Below are 22,041 nucleotides of genomic sequence, written 5' to 3'. Positions count from 1 at the left end.
TACATGTGCACTACCAAGTCAGAACAGTAGGCTAAATTATGAGGGGGAAAAGGACCAAATTATTTAGGTGAGGCACATGGGCTACTAACAGCTTACTACACAACATACACTTTACTTTCTTAGCTACAATATACATATCTTCCTGGCATATTACATAATTTATGCAGCAGAATACAATACATTTTTGGACTCATTGTTGTGCTGTGCTCACTTAAACAACCTTTTTGTCATGAATTTTGTCATCAGAGTCTGGTATTCTCTGGATTTTTGGTGCTTTCAAGACAACTGGGAACTCTGGAAAAAAAATAGGTTAAATCTTGATGTCAGTGGTCTTCAGGTCGTAGCTGTAGAAAGAGGCCTGAGTTCCCGACTTGGAATTCCTAGTTGGATGACCGTTCAGAATGTATTTTCTCAGTCAGAGATTTTTTTCTGAGTTCCCAGTTGACTTGAACTCACTGAAGTCTGAGATTTCATAGTTCCGAGTTTCCAGTTGTTTTGAATGCAGCAGAAGTCATGCTGGATTGACAGCATGGCCAATGTATTCAACCTTTTCTGGCCCATGGTTTTGCGTGTGCATGTTTATGCTTTCAAGCTTGTTAAAGAGACCCGAATAACAGGCAGGAGAAGCAAAATAGTGATTGCTTTTCCACACTTGCAGTTAGTCACTGATTCCCACCAAACCACTTATTGTTGCATAAGCGATTTCCAATTTGTTGTGTAATGTTTATGTCCAGTGGCCGATGAGCACCGATACCTTTTATCTATAATTTCTCTTCATATGACATGTATTGAAAAGGATTTGCCAGTAGATTGTTAACGTGATTTGTGATTATGACTGCTTGGCTAGCTAAAATGTTGAAAGTATGATGTTGACATGATCAGTCCAATCAAAGCTACGCTCTGCCCCACCTTCCCTGAAATACTAACATAGCCAATAAAGTTATGAGTTTTTTTATTGTTTCTAGACTATATACATGTTCCTTGAGCGATTCTGGTAGTGAGAAATTATGCCTGTGTATCAGATCAGATATAGGCCCCTTTAACTGAACACAACATAATGAGTCATCACAGTGGGTACATGCACCAAATGTACAGTTGAGTTCTTGGGAACCTGTGGACAAACTGAAACTGCTTCACTTTGAAAAGACAGGGTGGTTAGAGTATCACGGATCGGTCTATATGTGTAGGACTCCCAGGCTAGTGAAGATATAACGGTGTGGTTTCCACGCCAGAGTCGTGTGAGAAGAGCAAGGCGCGAGAACAACGCACAGAATTGCAGCCGTCCGGTTCCCACGGTAGCTATGCTGGTGCTGTGGAACTGCATGTCATTCTATGCGCAATGTCACCTTCACTTGCAAAAGGAAGTCGCACAGGCTTTTGTTATTTGTTAAGTTCCATTGCTTCTTGTCACTATAAAACAATTGGAAAATCCGCGTTGCTATTTTCGACGGCTCGTAACAGCCACAGAGGCATCCCTTGGCTTGATTTTATGGATGGGGGTTAGAGACTAGACTTGTGATCCGGTCTCATTAATTTTTTTAGAAGTTTAATTTGTTTTTCTCTGTCCAATTTTAAGTTTGTTATTGACAATTAATATGGCCATGCGTGTATGTCCTAATGTAGGCCAATGCTTGCAATTTTTGTCACCCTCTTTCATATCAGATACGGTATGCCTACAGTATACATTATCTGATTGTTTGAGATAAAACTAACAAAGTTTTGGTTTTTAGTATTTTATAGTAGTGACTACTGGAAGCCTATCATATCTATTTTATGTGTACAATATTCCATGAACAGATCTATTGGCACAGCATTTGATTGTATCCGTGACAATCCCTTACGAGTTTTGCTGTTTTTTTGTTGTTGTCAGTGTTTCAGAGAAAGTAAGGCGTCGTTTTGACACAGTAGCAAACTACACCTCGGCGTCGCTAGTTCGTAACTTTTAAAACCTGAGCCTGAATTAACACAACGACAAAACATCAAAGAGGACGCGTAACAGGTCCTTCACAGTTCAGCAGTACTTCTGCTTTTGACATTTTTTTAATCGGATCGTCTGTGGTTTAACTAGTCGTTCATCGATAATAATACGTTTTTGGAACGTGTATTATGACTCCATGCGCAAGAGCCCTTTCAGGGTTATACTTTCGATCTGCTGCTCAACAACTACAGCATTATATTGCTTTTCTCTGCATTTTGTTTCTCCGCATTTTTTCACGATGTCAACACCATACTCCCCGTTTGATTCACGTCTCTCTTGTGAGTGCGTTTCTCTCTTGAGTGAGTAAAAAGAAAAGAGAAACAATTTTATAGATTCCGCTTGATTTTATTTATACGGGACATTTGGTTCCAAGAGACCACGCCTTGCTCTACGGTTTCACCGCTTCTAGACCCTCCCCAAACGGACCCAGTAGCCTATTACCTCCCTCGGTTTCCGCACATTTCACAAGAGTTGATTCTATTGTGTACAATTGTTATGCAAATAAACGACGCGTAAAATATCCCCATCGTGCGCACTGTGGAGCAGAGACTCACTGGGACCGCACGAAGTACACGCAACACGGGGCACGCGGGGGAATTTCATACTACGTCGCCGCCAGGATCCGTCCAATTCTCACAGGCAAGTACCGAAATATATTATATTTAATCTACAACATCAATTATTGGATTTTGTATCTGAACCTTATGTGTAAAGTGTGCATAAAACGTGTTTTTGATGTCGATGTTGGAATGTAAACGTTAGGGAGTATTTAGCCCTGTTCAGTGTACTTATGTGGATCGTACCTGTCTCACACAGCTACCCTTGCCATACGAACTGCCGCGACTCCAGGATCCTGCAGGGTAAATTCACCGTGTTTGGAGATACTGATACCGTGGCTGTTCTTCCAGTAATACCAACAGAAGAAAGGTTTCAACTGCTCTGTTCCATCTCTGCAATATAGCCTATACTACCTGGTGCTGCTATTACAAGGGAGGGAAACGAAGGCAAGAGGAGACTAGGCTACACACTGCGACGGGATTTTGGATTTCGCAACCATTGACAACCTTTTGCACACCAAGTGTGTTATTTTGTCTATGTCCTGTTTGGGATATATTGTGTTCGTATTATTTTATCTATAGCATACAATTTATTTTTTATTTTTAAAGAGCCTCATAACTGGTAGTAATCCAGTATCTGGGCACTATTCCCACACCAGAGACCCATACAGTGATTATCACATAGAACGACACAGGAGCTATACCTATCCTGGTTTCACAATGAGTCAGGGGGATGTATCAACTTGCTCAGCGCCTCAGAGAGTATTCCAAGAGGCGGTGAAGCAAGGCAACACAAAGGAACTTCACTCGTTGCTCCAGAACATGACAAACTGCGAATTCAATGTCAACTCCTTCGGGCCCGAAGGACAGACGGCGTTGCATCAGTCAGTCATCGACGGGAATCTCGAACTTGTAAAACTGCTGGTGAAATTCGGAGCCGATATTCGATTGGCGAACAGGGAAGGGTGGAGTGCCTTACACATTGCCGCTTTTGGAGGACACCAAGACATAGTCCTATACCTCATCACTAAGGCAAAGTACTCCTCTGGCGCACGGTGATCTGCTACACTGCTGTCAGGTAAACACACGGAAGGCCAGGCTTTTGTAAACTTGCGTTTCGATCTGTACATAGTTGTTCCAAATTACAGCCTAAAAACACACAGTAAATTACCTTTCATCAAAACCAAATCCGGGTCTCTCTGACTCGTGAGTCAAACACCATATGGTTCTTGTATCTGCTTCAGCATGAATCTTGAAAAAAATAAACGCCATTTTGGTGGGTTGGTACTAAAGCTTTTTTTTCTTGAATGTGTATAATAGATTGGGACATAAAAATAACTAAGCCGGTGTTTGGGTCCCGAGGCCAGATAGCAGCCTAGTTTTACGCGGCGATGGACGTTCCATCTTTGTTGCCGCTGTTTCATTGAAACGCTTCTTTATTGGGCTTTGTTTTTGAGGTGTCGACCTGTAGCTACGCTGTTCACTTGTTAGGACCCTTTTAAATTATTTGATATACTAAAAGATGGCACTTGATGCTGTGGCTGCATGCTGGAATAGCCTATATGAAAGGGAAGAAGAGGTGAGCACGGGGAATGAATGCCATCATCTATTTGGCTTTTATATTTCTTTTTTAAATTAAAGGATTTGATCTATTTCAAAGTGCGGCATTATGATATATCCAATTTGCTTTTCCAGATGTGTATTCATTGTAACAGCAATGTACCTAATGTTGTTAAGTACTGTACACAATAGCTTTACTTTGTTTCTTTATATATATATAAAAAAAAGTAGCTAAATGCGCTCTGCCTTCATCAAACAGGCTGCTTGGCTGGCATCAACGTATTTTCAGGCCAGTGCGACCAGTGTCAATGGTTAATGTACTATTAAACCGCTGCTTTCGCTTTGTATCAAAACGTCAGGAAAGTCGCATTTGGAATTCACTTTATCTCCTTTCAGTATTTTAACGAACAACACCCTGGTCATCACTGTGAATGCAGGCTGGGTTCTATTTATGAAGGTACATTGAGAAGATGCATTTTGAATATGTTGTGGTTCTTTTTTTTTCTCCTCTCTCTCAAATCAAATCTATTACGTTTTAAAATATTTAGGGTGACCTATAAAGCTGCTTCGGACTCTCGTATCGTAGTATAAACTGTCCCGTGTGGAGATCCCATCATGTCCCAATTAGCCTAAATTTGTCTGCGCTGGAGAGACTATTCTTTTCTCTGATGAACTTCACATTTGGTTTTCTTTACCAGCTACCTCGACTGTAAAGTATTCAAAATCATTGGACTCTTGCTCACTCCACAACACTCCAATATAGGAAGTCACTCAAAGATTCCTGTAGCCTATCCCCAACCTTGTCTAGGCCAACATAATGAGCATACTCACACAGACATTCAAGTAACAGATACTTTGGCAGTAAGGCCCCAAGGCAATGTTATTCAAACCACATATTTAGGCTAGGGGACAACTATGGTATTTGTTCTGCAAAGCAATAGTTACTATTTACAGTTACTACTACCAAATGGTAATGTGACAAGCAAAGGGGGTTGCCTTTCTGTAAAGGTATGGTTGCAAACACACATTGCAAATGTTTTTTTTTTTTTTTAAATCGGTGAACGGATTATATCGTCATCCTTTTTAAAGTTTCTATTTAGTCACAAAATTGGAATTTTATTTCATAACTTATAAATACAGGGAGTTTTATTGCACAAAATGCGGAGCTTTTTAACCCCCCCCCCCCCCCCCCCCCCTGGTGCTTGTCCGGGTAACTGCAGGAGCTGAGGCTTAGAATTAGTTACTACTGAGCAGGAGTGTAAACCTATTATTAATCAACATGACTATTGCAGGATATCAAAAACAATTGGTTTAAAAAACTGCCTGCTACATTTTGAAAGTCATGTCACCCTAATATTTGTTTCTATGCTGCTTGTATGTTACTTTTTAATTTGTGTTTATTTTTTATTTTACTCAATGGCCAACAGTGAGTGAAAGATATATAAAACCCGATAGCATCACAGTCATTTAATGAGAAGCCTTGTGTGAGAGTGTACACATGCACATGTATGTATGCATGTGCACGTGTTCATGTGTGTGAGTGTGTGTGTGTTGCATACATCTGACGGTTGTGTCCTGAGCGAGCTGAGCTGTCCCCCTGCCCAGGCCTGTGTGTGTGAGGCCTGCTCCTCTCCTCCTGTGTGTGGCATTGTGTTGCGACCTTGGTCTGCTCTGCCTACCATGAGTAGAGGGACATCAGGGAATAAGGACTGTCCTTCCATATACCTGGATAAACAAACTAGAGCAATAGAAAGAAACATCAAGGGATAGATTGGTATTAGCGGAACAAAAAAATATGCATCGCTGGTCTTAAACTTGATCGTTTTTTTTTATATATATATATTTGTTTAATATTGCACTGATGACTGTCGTTGATTTGGCTTTTTATCAAGTCAACATTTCATTTTTTTTCTGAATAGAAAAAAAGGAACACAACAAAATACTATTGTATAAAAAAGGCTCCAGGTTGTAATGTCTTTTGTTTGTTAACTTTGTGAAATATTGTTTTTGCAAAGGTTGTTTCTGTGTATCTCTGTGATCGGGTATATATATATATATATATATATATATATATATATATATATATATATATATATATATATATATATATATGTGTGTATGTATGTGTATGTATGTATATATACACTGAAAAAATATCTTGGTGCACTTTCTTTTTTGAAGTGCTGCCTCCTCCTGTTGTTATGAAAGTGGTAAAATACATTTGATGGTAAGATCATTGTTACATAAAGAAATTGCACGGTGTATAGATGCTCTACTCAACAGTGTCATAACATTTATGGCCCAAGAGTGGATGCCTGGATAGGTGTAAATGAATGAGGTAAAGTGCTGACATATTTTTTCGGGGGGGGGGGGCAAGTTCTGTTTTTGTTTAGCTTTTTTTCCCGAGCGACACAAAAACAAATGTCGTGAGTTTCTTGAGTGATGCAGTTGCTCCATCGTGTTTGATTTTGAGTGTGATTACATTTTTTTTTTGTATTTGTTTGTGTTTTCTTTTTGAACATTTGCAACACTGTGATCATGATGATGTGTGGTGAGGAAATGAGTGCTGTAATATTTTTGTACGTTTGTGTACAAGCCAGTAAAGAAATCATTAAACTCTCTGTTGTGTCTATGCATATGTTTATTTTTCCCTACTCCACCCCCAGCCCAGGCGGGCCATCCCACCCCGTTTCCCGTAGAGAAGAATGGCGAGGGGCACAGACCACCCCCCCCCCCCCCTCCTCTCCCTCTCAGACCCAGCCTCGCCCGGATCCCCATTCTCTCCTTTTGTCATTGTCGGCCTCCTTCTTTTCACATTCTGGATAAAAGAGCTATGCACAGGATTGTGGGTAGTTCTGGTTTAAGAGAAGGCAGGGTTCCCTCCCCAGTGTGTGTGTTTGTGCAAGTTTTATGTTACTCTCTCTCTGTGTGTGTGTGTGTGTAGACTGGGGTAGGTCCCTAGCTCAGCTCAGTGGCTCTGCAACACCATCCATCTTCTGCTTTCTGTTAAACCCCTGTGCACGCTGTCTGTTTTTCTCTCCTTTTCCCTCGCTCTCTCTCTCCCTCCCTTTCTGTGTGTCTCCTTTCCTCTGTAGCTTTACTCCACTACCCATACTTTGCATATACATACATAAACCTGTTTACGGGCTTACTAAGGGTGCTCGTTTTACAAAGTTGAAATGCGTACCATTTCTGAGGTCTCAGAAAATGCTGTCTGCTATGCTCATACAACATTGGAGGGCAACAACATAGTCGTGCATGTCCTCTGTAAACGAATGCGTACGCGTTTCCTTGAGTTTTATACTAGTACACTGCATAGTTATAGAGGTGTGATAAGCAACGGTTGCTCTTAGACTTGGTCTGATGCCTCTAGACTCATATCTGCCTATTGCTTTTAAATTATCTGGTACTCTGTCTGCGTGCACGGAGTGTAGCTCTTGATACATGTGACATAAACCCGGATTACTCATGCTTTGCGTTAAAGGACCAAACTCACCCCTGCTGTTGGCTCGAGACCACATAGTGGCTGCTTGTCCTTCTATTCTGCCTTCCCCTCTGTCTCTCCCTCCCTCTCGCTCTTTCTCTCCTGCTTGCACCCCCCTTCTCCCTCTCTCTCTCTCTTGCACTCTCTATCTGCGTTGCTCCCCCCCCCCCCCCACCCCGTCCTTCTATTCGTCTCTTTCGCTCGCCCTCACTTCTGCAGGATGTTTTTGTTGAGTTGAATTCCTATTGTCCGCCGGCTGAGTTGGCCACTGTCCCAGAGCAGAGCAGCTACACAGCAGAGCAGAGGCCCGCTAATAGATTCTTCATGTGCCTGCCCTGCCCGTCGCACATCAGAGCAGGGATTTGGAAATTATTTTAGCCGAGTCCACCCAATAAAAAGAGAATGAGAGAGAGAGTGAGAAAAAAAAGAGAGAGAGAGAGATAGCGAGTGGGAGAGCTGAGACTGAAGCTAGGGAGAGAGAGAAAATGACTATTTTTTTGTGCCGGTGTGTGTGTTCCAGTGGGGTGTGTGTTCGTCTTGCCTGAAAGAAGCTGGGTGTGAAAGTACACACACTCAAACCTATCTGCCAGAGATCTCATGCAGCCGGTGGTTTAATTTGCTCAATCCATGTTTTGTGTTTGCTTTGGGTGGGTGGTGAATGTGTTAGCAGTACCGTTGTCAGGCTCTCTCATACTTCAGCAGAGGGGAACGAACATGGGGAACTGAACTGAATTGTTCCTACAGCCAGCACCTCCAGAGGATTGCATTATCTACAGCCAAACCCATGCATGCAAATCCCGAATGTCCACTTTTGTTGTGATCTTGCGCTCTCTGAAAACTGTTCCTCAGGCGTCTACTTCCGAACACACAGCAAATAGGCCCAAATGTTTTTTATGCAGGGTTGGGGTCAATTAAAATTGAAGGCAGTCAGCTTTATATTCTTTATTTAACCTGTATTTTTACCAGGTAAGTTGACTGAGAACACATTCTCATTTACAGCAACAACCTGGGGAACAGTTACAAGGGAGAGGAGGAATGGGGGGGATGAATGAGCCAAATGGAAGCTGGGGCTGATTAGGTGGCCATGATGGTATGAGGGCCAGATTGGGCTTTTATTTGGTAGAAGATTGAAATACCAATTCAATAGTTGTAAAAACTATTTTCAATAACTTCTATAAGATGGAAAGGAGAAGCTATTTCTGTCAAAGGCTATTAAACGTCTGGATTTTAAATTCAAATCACTTCCTCATCAATTGAAGGACTGTTTTTATGACACAATTGGAAGTGGGCAGGCAGAGATGTTCAATTATTTTAAGAAGGTAGGTTGGTAGGCAACATGAGAAACCCTTTATCACATCGAGTATGTGGTGTTTCCAAGTATTAAAGGCTGATGAGGGCTTTGTGACCTATAGAGAGAAACTATATTAGAATATAGTACCATATTAAATGATTCATCTATTACAACTACTGTTGCAAATTACCATAGTCATACAAGACACGCATGTTTATGGTCAACAAACCACCAACTGTTGATCATTCTTTGCTATTGTCAATAGGATCATATGTGCAGTTTATGCAGGCAAATTCCACCGATGTCTTGAGGATTGTGCAGAAGCAGCTAAAGAGTCATCCGAATACACACCTGGGGATTGAGTGCAAAGGGTTTCCTATTGCATTTAACATGTGATTGGATACGTACTGTGAAGCTGTCTTTGGGTAAAATCACCACGTCTGCACATGGGATTGACAGGAGGGTTTATCAGCGCGTTTTAAAAAGGCGCTGACCTCGGCACTTTTCTCCCAGAATAAAACAAAAACGTGTCTGTCGCTAAACACTCGACTACCACAAAGACTGCTCTGCTCACTTCCTGAGAAAAAGAGAGAGAGAGAGAGAGAGAGAGATGGCCAGGCCGGTTCATTCCTTGCCCTCTGCTCCTTTTTTGAACTTTTACTTTCATTCTATCACTCCATTCTGTGCTTTTCCATAGCGCAGTGACAAGCCGCCCCCATTCACTCATTCATTCTTCTCTCCCCTCCTCTTTTGTCTGGGCTGCTGGGTCTTGGTTCAGCTCTATTCACGACCCAGACGCCGTGCCATTGACTGGAGCCCCGTCTAAACTCCCTGCCTCCCCTCAGCGACCCCCCCCCCCCCATTCCCAAACCTGCCCTGTCCCCACCCTGCACTCTGCAGCTGCTATGCTAATGAGCAGAGGGACGGCCCGGGCAAGGGAAGGGATGGGAGAGAAGGAGGAGAGCAGAGCTGCAGCAAAGGGATAGAGAGAGTGAGAGTGAACAGAACAGAGGGGTGACCCTTCTCCTCCATCTCCATAACATGCTGGAGGCTCCGAGCAGCAGACCTGTTACACAAGGGGAGTCCCCCTCCCCCATTACCCCCCCCCCCCCCCCCCCCCTCCGCCCCACTTCCCTCCCCGTGCCTCTCCCCCTGTCCTCCCCTTTCTCATTCAAATCCGTTTTATACTCTGGTGTTAAGGGGAGAGCTGTCACTGCAGTGTGTAAAGTAACCCTACTCAAGCCTACTAAGTGACACCTGTCTCAAGCCTTTGTGTGTGTGCGTGCGCACACAAACGTACACACACGCGGCAAGCACACACACACACACACACACACACACACACTACCCCCTTCTTCAACACGCCATATGGCTGAGGGAGCTCTACATTTAGTTTACATTCTGTTATTGTGCCGAGCATTATTTTAGGTACATAGTTGACAAGTTGAGAGAGAGATATAGCGAGAAGGAAGTCAAATAATGATCAGCGGTTGACAGAAAAAGTTGGAAGCGGGGTTATGCTCTAGTGACATCAGGGAACGTTAGTGGATGCATTTGAGGATGATAGTGGTTGTGCTTATTCTGTGTGTGTGTGTATTTCATGCATGGATATGTGCATTTGTTTGTGTACATGTATACGGTGGTGTGTGTGTATGTGTCTATCAGTATGTCTGTTCGTATGAGCATATATGTGTGATTATGTGTGTATGCGTGCCAGCCTGTGTGTATGAGTATGTGTGTGTGTGTATTTAAATGAGCATTTGTGTGTGTATGACTATAACCATGTGTGTGTGTATTGTGGTGTTGCTGTTCTGGCAGGCAGGCAGCTGGGCTGGGCCCCAGCCTCTCTCTCCTGTTTCCTCCTGCTCTGTTATTTACCCCACCATGCCTCTGTGTGTGTCGTGACCCGCTGGCCCATAGGGGCGGGGCCGGCCCATGTGACATCTGCCTGTTTGCACAGAGAGGGCGAGGAAGGCGAGGGGAGCGCCCATATGGAGCATCAAACCTCCCTCCCTCTTCCCCCCTGATCCACTGGCCCTCGCCCCCCGTCTCCCCCCCACGTCACATCGCGGTACTCTCCTGCTGCCTGCTGCATCTTTTGTCCCGCCCTTTGTGTTGCGTCTCCTCTCTCTGCCACTGTTTGGCTCATTCCTACACAGCCCCTTTTGTGCCCGCGCACGCACACGCTTATGAGTATGTGGGTCTCCTTCGTGCACAGAACAGAGCGTCTGGTCTGGGCCACATCCATGCAACAGGCTGCAGCAGGGCCATTTGATCAGACACCACTCCCCTCCTTCCTCCCTCAATCCCTCCCTCCATACCCCTATCCCCCAACCCAACCTTCTCCGGGCCTCCTTCCCTAAGGAGCCCATGAAGGGGATACCGCAGAAGGCTGGGGGGCTGGAGGAGGCTCTGTCATCAGTTAGACAGCCCCAAAAAATGAAAGGGGGGGGGGGGGGCTGCTAAAACAATGATTTGGTCAAACAGGGAAGTGCATTATCCTAATGATTCCTGTAATGAAAGTGTCTGCCCTGCCTCTGTGCCTGTGCTCTCACCGGGGTCCTACTGTTGTCATGAGCGTGCCACTCTCTTCTCCCCCCCCCCCCATGCGCTCAAGAGAAAAATTAATTCTGACCGGTGTATTACAAAATGCAATAGCGCAAAAAAAACACCGCTTTTGAAAGTACCATCCCCTTGTCCTTCTCGAAGTGCGGAGGGTCAGCTTTCTGTAGCTATAGTATTCAGCTCAATAGCAACTATTTTACAACTAAGATATTTGACATGGCTTTGAGATATGGAGCAATGCGTGCGCGAAATGCACTCCAGCCATTGCAAGGGCATACTGTAGGCCTGTAGGCCTGTAGGTCTCATGGGTCAAACCGAAATTCATGGCAATCAGTGGATTGGTTTGAACTTCAAAATATCTCGAATCATGCATTCCTGCTTGGGCGTGTTAGATGAAATAACTTCTGTAGTCTATTTATTCGACAGTATTTATTCATGAAGCACTATGAATTACTTTAAAATATGATTATTCATGATTTGGGTCCGACAAAATCATGGGCTGGTGCCACCAACTGTAAAAGGTAGTGGCACCGGCGACACAAGGGTAAAGAGTTAGTCTGTAGCCCTGCAATAATAATGAACACTTCGGGTATGTGTTGATTCAGGGGAACACATATGACAGGCACTTATTTGCAATCTAGCTTCCCTCTCCAATTTAAATAACAACTTTGGTCAGTTTTCTGGGTTTAAAGTTAACAAAACCAAATCTGCTATCCTTTCCCTCAACAAGCAAGAGAGACTGAATCCAGTTGTACAGCATTATTTCTGAATACAGAACGGAGGTTTCACATATCTTGGTATTAAAATCACAACAGAAATTTGCTCCATGAGTTCAACAAATAACGAACCCATGGTAACGAGTGTAACAGAATCCACCAACAGTTGGACATCATTGCCTATGTCTATTATTGGTAGAACAAATATCATTAAGATCAATATTCTGCCCAAATTTCTTTATGCATTTCAATCAATCCCTCTCGCTCCACCACCTTTATTTCCCCCCAAAGATCAGAAAGATTCTATCAAATTTGATCTGGAGCAACAGAAAACCAAGGCATAGACTTTCAGGGGGGGGTTGCAACTTCCAAACCTACTGTGGTACTACTGGTCTGCACAAATTAGGGCTGCAATGTTTTGGTTCTCCAAGAAACCATACTTACCCTGAGTGCAGACTGAAACACTGTCCACAAACTTTGGATGGATATTTGTACTTTACTCCCTTTAAGAAGCTAAAGAAGAACACTACTAATCCAGTTGTTAAAAACACTCTAACTATATGGCACGAGATACAGCAATACCTGTGCGAATCCCCTTTATTATCCAGTTTTACACCAATTTGGAGCAATGACAATTTCCCACCCGGTAAAAATGACTTGGGCATTACAGAATGGGCAAGAATAAAGGGTGTACGTGTGGGGATGAGGTGTGTGTGTAGGCTGGTGGCCCGCCTGGGAGGTGGGGGCGCGAGCAATGTGGATAAACTGCCAGGGCCGAATTCTTGTCCCAGTCCACTCCTGGACGGGCTGGAGGGGGTTGGAGAGAGCCTGATGGTATGAAGCTCCCTCGCAGGGCAGGGTCAAACCCCCCCCCCCCTCCCCTCCCCCACATGTTCCGGGGTCTGTGGGGATCTCTGTCTCCTGACCCGGGCCCAGCTGGACACCATGGATGTGTGTATGTGTGGTGGGGAGGTCTGCCGATCCCAAGCATACTCAGCTCTGCAACAACACAACATTGACATAGTTTGGAGTTTCTTCGAGAGCTCGTCTCACGTGTCAAGCTGTGTTCCAAGACTTGGTGCTGGGTTCCAGGATTAGGTCGCCTATAATGCATTGAAAACTCCACAAAATGAAGACTGAATGGCAGCAATTAAATAGATGCAAGGATCCTGTATGGATATTGCTGGAAATATTTTTTGGTTGTGTCAAAGTTTCTGAAAGATCATTAAGAGTATGCCATTTGACTGCACCCTTGTACTTACTGTTTGTTGATATATAAGCCTAAATCTATGCTCCTCTCTCCCGCGTTGCTTGACATATGCTGCCAACCACACCAAATATTAATCATGTATAATACAGTGAAACAATGATTCTTTCTATGTACTTAATACACAAGGATCAGCTAGCCCCCATCCCAACACAACAGCCCTAGACATGACAGCCTATAAGCATGGTCTTAATGTAGGTTAACGAGCTCAGTAGAGTTTAACTGGACCGCAACAACACTCAGGAATAATGTGGATGATACTTACTGTGTAGTGTAGCACTATGCAATAAACACTGGATGGGTGTAGTAATGTTCACATTTGTACCTCAGTATATACTTCATGCACATATATAGCTAACAAGGAGAGTTTAGATGGATGGCTCCAACACTCATGATGTGGATGATACTGTGTAGTCTATGACTGTGTCATAAACACTGGGTATTAAACTACATGTAGGAGGATTCGTTATATTTTGACTTCAGTATGCTGTATATTGCATGATACATATGTAGCATATACTACTAGGCTTCATCGTGTTTGTATTTGTGTTTCGCCGTGCTTGCACTTCTTTGTGTGTGTGTGTGTGTGTGTGTGTGAGAGAGAGAGAGAGAGAGTTTGCGCGTGCATGGCTCCATGTGTGTTGGAGAGTAATTACGGAGAATAAAGGGCTAGTTGTACAGAGTGAAACTCAGGGTTTGAAGTGAGAGGGGAGATGCTTTTCTGTTTGGCTGGGCACACTGAATGGCCCTATTCACCATGCCCCCTTACCGCAATCTCCCATTCTCCCCATTGTCATCCCCCCCTCAGTACCCCTGGCCCATCCCCGGGCCCCCCTCTCCCCAACACTGCTGGGACTCAGGGTGAGGCCGGGAGGGGAGGCCTGAAGGAAAATAGAGGGGGAGAGAGAGAGCGGGAGAGGGGGGACAGAGACGCTGAATGAGAGAAGTGGGGAGGTGTGGAGAAGGGGAGAAGAATGAAGAGCCAAGAGTGGATAGAGGGGATAAAGGGGGAGGAGGGCTAGGGGTGAGAAACAGAGATGCAGTCCCCCTATCTCAACCCATCTCCCCCCATCCCTCTGTTGCCTTAATAATTCTGCATATCTGGTTAAGCTCTCTGTTCCTCGGACGTGAATCTGATAATATCAACCGCTCTATTCCGCAGTTGTTTTCTGCAACTGTTTTATTTGTGATCCTCTAACACATGGACATACAGTGAAAGAACACAACCTTCGCAAATCGGATGCCTTGTTATTTCAGAACGTTGTACAGAAACCACTGTGAGCAATAAACGCCTCCTGACTCTAAATTCTCGTCTCTAAACCCCGACTCTGTTTTCCCCTGAAAAACCTTGGCACATTTGCATTTCAAAACGCAGTGCAGCAGCGGTTTAAGAAGTGACACTCGCTGTTTTTTCTCAAACAATATTCAGTGCCTTGCAGGCAGCCTTGCGCCTCTTTCTTCTGTTATCGTGTGTGTGTGTGCGTGCGTGCGTGCGTGTGTGTTAGAGACAGTTACATCATCAGACCCATCACAATCCCTCAACACCACTATATCAAACTCAACAAGAAACACAAAACACCCACAATGGGGCAATCGGTCTATATAGACTACAACAGGACATAAACCCAGCACAAGCTAAATGATTTGCCATTGAGTTGAGTCCCCACACCAGGGATATTTTCGACAAAACGTGAGGGATGGGAGTTTCTGCTGGGACTGGGCAGTCCATTGTGTTGTCCTTACACAACAAACCTATCAGTGTCATAGTGTTCATACACACACACACACACACACACACACACACACACACACACACACACACACACACACACACACACACACACACACACACACACACACACACACACACACACACACACACACACACACACACACACACACACACACACACACACACACACACACTTCTCCTGCTCCTCCTGCTCTTCCTCCTTATGCCCCATGCACCGATCCCCCGTCCCTCTTTCTCTGCAACACATGCGCACAGGCACTCCCAGTGGTCACTTGCTGTGTCTGAAATCTGTCTTGGATGGATCGAAATGGACAGAATGGGTACCTGGAGGAAAATAAGGGATAAGGGAATAAGGGCTTTTTCAATTTCCGTCCAGGGGAGGGTTTAGTATTATTTAAATCTAGTCCAGGGGAGGGTCATGTAATTTGTAATTGATGAAATGTCAATATTTCTCAGTGTTTTAGAATGAGTTGCTTATTAGGCTATGTATTGATGTGTGCCAGATGCTGCCCCCCATCTCTGATTCTCTGCTGGGCTCTGATTCTCTGCTGGGGTCATGGAAGCTCTGCAGGCACAGTGATTTGAGCTATCCAATTGGCCAGTGCAGTAGCCACACTCGATTTAGCCACAGGTCTGCCAGGCAGGCAGAGTTTAAATGGTTCAAAATGGGAACACTTTGCTTAACCTGTGCGCCGGGCATCCGAATCAAGTGCACCTACCGTCCAACAGCGCACAATGCATTTCAAAAAAGGAGCGTAAAAGCCTTTATCGTTGGCTTTTCTATAGACATGTTTGGTGGATCGACTAGGGATTCTTCGAAGATCGACCAATCGAGCGAGATCGACCGGTTGGCAACCACTGCCATATGCCTACCTTTTATTAAAGAAAATGGCAAAATGCACAGGCCCTAACCCCTGTTAACGTAAGATTTTGAAGAAAATAAAAAACGATCCGATTATTTAAAGTGATCCACAACAGCGCTTTAGTCCGAGATGCTTTATGCTAGAAACAAACTGTAAAATACCTGGGGAAGACTTTTACTCCGGTGGGGGTATGATTTTTTTTTTCGTTTCTTTGACAGTCAGAGGCTGAACTACAACTTTCTATAGCCGAGGAAACAAAAAATGGACTGCTTGGGAGTTATTCACTTTCTGAACAATAGAGGTTGAAACCCAGATAGCTTTTAGGGAAACACTTGTGACCTTCTCTCCTTGGGTTAAGCCACAGAAGAAGAGTAACCAGGAGGATGGGGTGGAAAGGTAGGCCTAACTTTTGAAAGTACCATGCTCGGATTCCTAATGACGTCTCAGATGTAATTATTTGCAAACAGGGACAGTTTTGTTGCAAACAGTACACTGATTTGGCATTGGAGACATATGACACATAGACCTATCACTGTCCATTCTTACCCTGTAATTTCGGGTAATTTGTGTGGTATTAAAAAAGATGAATCTAATATGTAAAATGACATAGAATTGCATGAAATACGATGATAGTTTCATGCAATGCTTTTACTATAAAGGAGATCTTTCCACCACTACTCCATGGTGGTCTGTGAACCCACAACCTTCTGGCCTGCAGCCCTGTGTTTTAATCAAAATTCTTGCATTGCCATATAATGCTTAAAGGACATCTGCATATCTAAGACTCTGGTCTGTCCAAGAAGAGAGGGTAAACGGTAGACATGTTCTCTGTTATCCACTTTAATGTTTTAATTATTCTTTTGGGTATAGGAGAGGGTTACTTGTTCGTTTTTTTAAGTGTCAAGGGAGGGTTTAGGTAAAACATATTTTGCTGAAGTAAGGGCCGTCCATTTACATTTCAGAGATCTGATTTGCTCCGTGTTACCCGTTCACTCCCTTACTAAAACTAATGCACAGCCTACTTATCGTTCAAAATACTATTTAGAGTGTAGGATACTGTTTAGTAAAAAACAAATGCAGGAAACAAATTATACAGCTACCCAGCCTAAAACCCCAAAGTGTAAACAATGCAAATGTAGAAGCACAGTGGCTAGGAAACTCCCTGGAAAGGCAGGAACCTAGGAAGAAACCTATAGTGGAACCAGGTTCCAAGGGGTGGCCAGTCCTCTTCTGGATGTGTCGGTGGATCTGGTCGTTCAGGCCAGATCGTTCTTCAAGATGTTCAAACGTTGACCAGCAGGGTCAAATAATAGTCACAGTGGTTATAGAGGGTGCAACAGGTCAGCTGCAAATGTCAGTTGGCTTTTCATAGCCGAGCATTCAGAGGTTGAGTCAGCAGGTGAGAGAGAGAGAGAGAGGGGGAAAGAGAAAGCAGGGGTCGAAACAGCAGGTCTGGGTGAACTGGTCAAGGTTCCATTAGTGGTAGGCAGAAAACCAGAAACTGGATGACCAGGTGGGAGGAGAGACAGAGAGTGAGAGAGAGAGAAGAATTAGATGAAGCATACCTAAGATCACACAGGACACCAGATAAGTCAGGAGAATTACACAAGATAGGACAGACTGACCGAAGCCCCTCGGCACATAGACTATTGCATCATAGATACTGGGGACTGAGACAAGGGGGGTCAGGGGACACTGTGGCCCTGTCAAAAGTTACCCCTGGACAGTGCCAATCCGGCAGGATATAACCCCACCCACTTTGCCAAAGCACAGCCCCCACACCACCAAAGGGATATAAACAGACCACCAACTTACTACTCTGAGACAAGGCTGAGTACAGCCGATGAAGATCTCCTCCACTGTACGAGCCTGAGGGGGCGCAAAACCATACAGGAAGATCACTTCAGTGACTCAACCCACTCAGGTTTAGTATAGAGGGGAAAACCTTGGCATGACGTGATGCACCCTCCTAGTGTGAGCAGGCCAGTGACTCAGCCCCTGTAATAGAATCCCAGTGGAGAGAGGGGAGCCGGCCAGACAGAGACAGCAAGGGGAGTTCGTCTCTCCAGTGCCTTGCAGTTCACCTTCACACCCCTGGGCCAGACTACACTCAATCATAGGATCTACTGAAGAGGTTGAGAACGATTCTGCGTCTCTCACATGGACAGGCAGACCATTTCATAAAAATTGAGCTCTATAGGAGAAAGCCCTGCCTCCAGCTGTTTGTTTAGAATAGTTGATTAGGATCCCCATTAGCTACTCCACATGTAGCAGCTACTCTTCCTGGGGTCCACATACAGTGCATTCAGACCCTTTGACTTCTTCCACATTTTGTTATGTTACAGCCTTATTGTAAAATGTATTAAATAGTCCCCCCCCCCCCCCCCATCAATCTACACACAATATCTCATAATGACAAAACAAAAACAAATTCCTGGCCCAGGGAGTTTTAGAAATGTTTGCAAATGTATTACAAATGAAAAAACTGAAATATCACATTTACATAAGAATTCAGACCCTTTACTCAGTACTTTGTTGAAGCACCTTTGGCAGCGACTATAGCCTTGAGTCTTTTTGGGTACGACGCTACAGGCTTGGCACACCTGTATTTGGTGAGTTTCTCCCATTCTTCTCTGCAGATCCTCTCAAGCTCTGTCAGGTTGGATGGGGAGCGTCACTGCACAGTTATTTTCAGGTCTCTCCAGAAATGTTTGATCGGGTTCAAGTCCGGGCTCTGGCTGGGCCACTCAAGGACATTCAGAGACTTGTCCTGAAGCCACTCCTGCGTTGTCTTGGCTGTGTGTTTAGGGTCGTTGTCCTGTTGGAAGGTGAACCTTCGCTCCAGTCCGAGGTCCTGAGCGCTCTGGAGCAGGTTTTCATCAAGGATCTCTCTGTATTTTGCTCCGCTCATCGTTCCCTTGATCTTGACTAGTCTGATAAGGTATAAGGTATTATAAGGTATTTCATTTATTTATTTTTAATAAATGTGCAACATTTTCTAAAAACCTGTTTTCGCTTTATCATTATGGGGTATTGTGTGTGGATTGATGAGGGAAAAAAATATTTAAGCATTTTTAGAACAAGGCTGTAACATAACAAAATGTGGAAAAGGGGTCAAGGGGTCTGAATACTTTCCAAATGCACTGTAAAACATACAAATACATGACAAAGTACAGAACAGTTATAGACAAGAAAAACACAAGATATTATATTTAATAAGACGTAAAAAATACAAATAAGAGTAGAAATGAAGTATAGGTATGTACAGCAGGTGTAGGTATGGCAGGACCAAATTGGAGAAATAAGTAGGAACAAGTCCATGTAATGCTTTTAGGTTAACAGTAAAACGTTGAAATCAGCCCTAGCATTAACAGGAAGCCAGGCTAGAGTCAAGATTCTAGTCAAGATTCTAGCTGCCACATTTTGAACTAACTGAAGTTTATTTAGTACCTTATATCTGGTAGCCAGAGATAAGTATTGTAATCTTGAAGTGACAAAAGCATGGATGAGCTTTTCTGCATCATTTTTGTACAAATGTTTCAGATTTTTGCAATGCTACGAAGAAGCTGCTCTTGAAATATGAGACAACTGTACAATCATCAAAATTCATTGTCAGATCCAACAGCATATCTCTTTGTTTCTTGGGACCTAAAACTAGCATCTCTGTTTTGTTTGAGTTTAAAAGTAACAAAATTTCCTCCATCCACTTCCCAATTTCTAAACCCAATTGTGCGTCGTCTACATCGCAGTACAAGTTGACATTGTGTTTCAAAATGACATCACCAGGAGGTAGCATATAGAGTCAAAACAATAGTGGTCCTAGAACGGAACCTTGAGGAACACTGAAACTTACCATTGATTTGTCAGATGACAAACCATCCACAAAGATGAACTGATATCTTTCCGACAGAGATGAGCTAAACCAGGCAGGAATTTGTCCTCGTAGACCAATTAGGGTTTCGAATCTAAAGAATATGGTGATTGATGTTGTTGAAAGTGGCACTAAGGTCTACGAGCACAGAGCCTTGGTCTGAAGCCATCAAAAGGTAATTTACCACCTTCACAAGTGTGGTCTCAGTGCTATGATCGTGTCTAAACCTAGACGGAAGTGTTTCTTATGCATTATTTGTCTTCAAGAAGGCAGTGAGTTGGTGAGCAAAGGATTTTCCAAAATTTCTTGAGAGGAATGGAAGATTCGATATGGGCCGATAGTGCTTTGAATATTCCGGATCAAGGTTTGGATTTTTCAGGCGAGACTTTATTACTGCCACTTTTAGAGAGTTTGGTACACATCCAGAGGATAGGGATCCATTTATTATGTTTAACATCGGCGTGCCAAGCACAGGAATTAGCTCTTTCAGTAGTTTAGTTGGAATAGGGTCCAGTAGACAGCTGGAAGGTTTAGAGGCCATGGACATTTTAGTGAATGTTTGAGAGATACAGGATTAAAAAAACTTGAGTGTCTCCATTGATCCGAGGTCCTGCAGTTCTGTGCAGACAACTGAGTTTTGGAAAAAATATGCATATTCAAAGAGGAGTCCGTCATTTGTTTTCTAATGATCATGGTCTTTTCGTCAAAGAAGTTCATGAATTCATCACTGCTGAAGTGAAGACAATCTTCACTTGGAGAATGCTACTTTTAAGTTAGCTTTGTGACGGAAATGTTGGATGGTTTTTATTCTCCTCAATCAGCTTGGAAAAGTAGGCTGATCGAGCAGAAGTAAGGGACTTCCGATATTGCACAGCACTGTCTTTTCAAGCTAGTCAGAAGACTTCCAATTTGGTGGAGTGCCAATGATGGTACTGAAAGCCTTTTGGAGTGGGTCTGTGGGCATTCTTAATGTGAATATTGAGGTCACCAAACATGTGAATATAATCTGCCATGACTACGAGGTCCAGGAGGTCTGTAAACAGTAGCTATAAAAAGTGATGTTAGCAACACCTCCGCCTTTGCGCGATACACAGGGTATAAGGTCACTAGTGTAACCAGGAGGAGAGGCCTCATTTAACGCAGTAAATTAATTAGGCTTAAACCAGGCTCCAGTCCGGCCAATCACATCAAGTTTATGATCAGTGATTAGTTCATTGACTATGACTGCCATTGAAGTGTTTTATCTAATATTAAGTTGTGCCATTTTGAGATGTAAGGTATTATCACAATCTCTTGAATTAATGACATTAATGGAGGAGGTCTTTATTCCAGTGAGATTGCTAAGGCAAACACTGCCATGTTTAGTTTTGCTTGACCTACATTAATGCACAGACACATCTCAATGGGGAAAACTGAGCTGACTAAACTGACTGTGCTAGGGACAGACTCCACTAAGCTGGCAGGCTGGCTAACAGCCTGCTGCCTGGCCTGCACCCTATCTCATTGTGGAACTAGATTAATTGGAGCCCTGTCTACATTGATAGATAAAATGAGAGCACCCTTCCAGCCAGGATGGAGTCTGTCACTCTTCAACAGGTCAGGCTTGGTCATGTTTGTGGTTAGTCCCAGAAAGTTATTATCTTTTGGACTAGCGATTGTGTTGTGCGAGCCTGCTGTAGAGCTCATCACTCCCGCTAACTGTGCTACTGTTCTCGTGCATGAGTGTGTGTCCCTCGGTGCCTTGGAGGAGAACTCAAGGGATCCCTTGTGTGTGTAGGCAGGAAAGACCAGGCAGGCAAGCAGTAGATAGCCCAGTCTTTTGATCCAGTCTACTGGTCTGGATCCTCTCCTCTCTCCTTCCACAGATATTTGCCCACCATTACACTGCCGTACCATTCCTCAACTCAGACCGACAGACAGACACAGACTCTTTATCAGGGTACCGTGAGAAAGCAACCACAAGGGCGATAAGAGGGGCACTTTCTGCCCAAAATGTCGCAGTCTCACAGTTTCATGTGTATTTGCTTTCTGCCGGTCCCACTTGCTCAAGCTGTTAGAAAACATCTTGAGAATTTCCATGGGAACTCTTTCTTTCTGCCAGAGAGCAAATACTGCGGGCATATCTGTCAGTTAATG

At 43.9% G+C, this 22,041-nt stretch overlaps 1 protein-coding gene across 1 annotated transcript; it reads left to right on the top strand.

Annotated features, from left to right (window-relative positions):
- Nucleotides 1–3,115: 3,115 nt before the first annotated feature.
- LOC110523950 (notch-regulated ankyrin repeat-containing protein A) lies at nt 3,116–3,827 on the top strand. Its single transcript, XM_090235023.1, has one exon. It carries the CDS (start codon nt 3,256–3,258, stop codon nt 3,592–3,594), a length of 339 nt encoding a protein of 112 aa, XP_090091149.1. The 5' UTR covers nt 3,116–3,255; the 3' UTR covers nt 3,595–3,827.
- The last annotated feature ends 18,214 nt before the right edge of the window (nt 3,828–22,041 follow it).

Source organism: Oncorhynchus mykiss, chromosome 5 (genome assembly GCF_057628025.1).
Source record: "Oncorhynchus mykiss isolate SJ-2025 chromosome 5, ASM5762802v1, whole genome shotgun sequence".
Lineage (NCBI taxonomy): Eukaryota > Metazoa > Chordata > Actinopteri > Salmoniformes > Salmonidae > Oncorhynchus > Oncorhynchus mykiss.
This window is presented reverse-complemented; position numbering and strand designations above follow the sequence as displayed.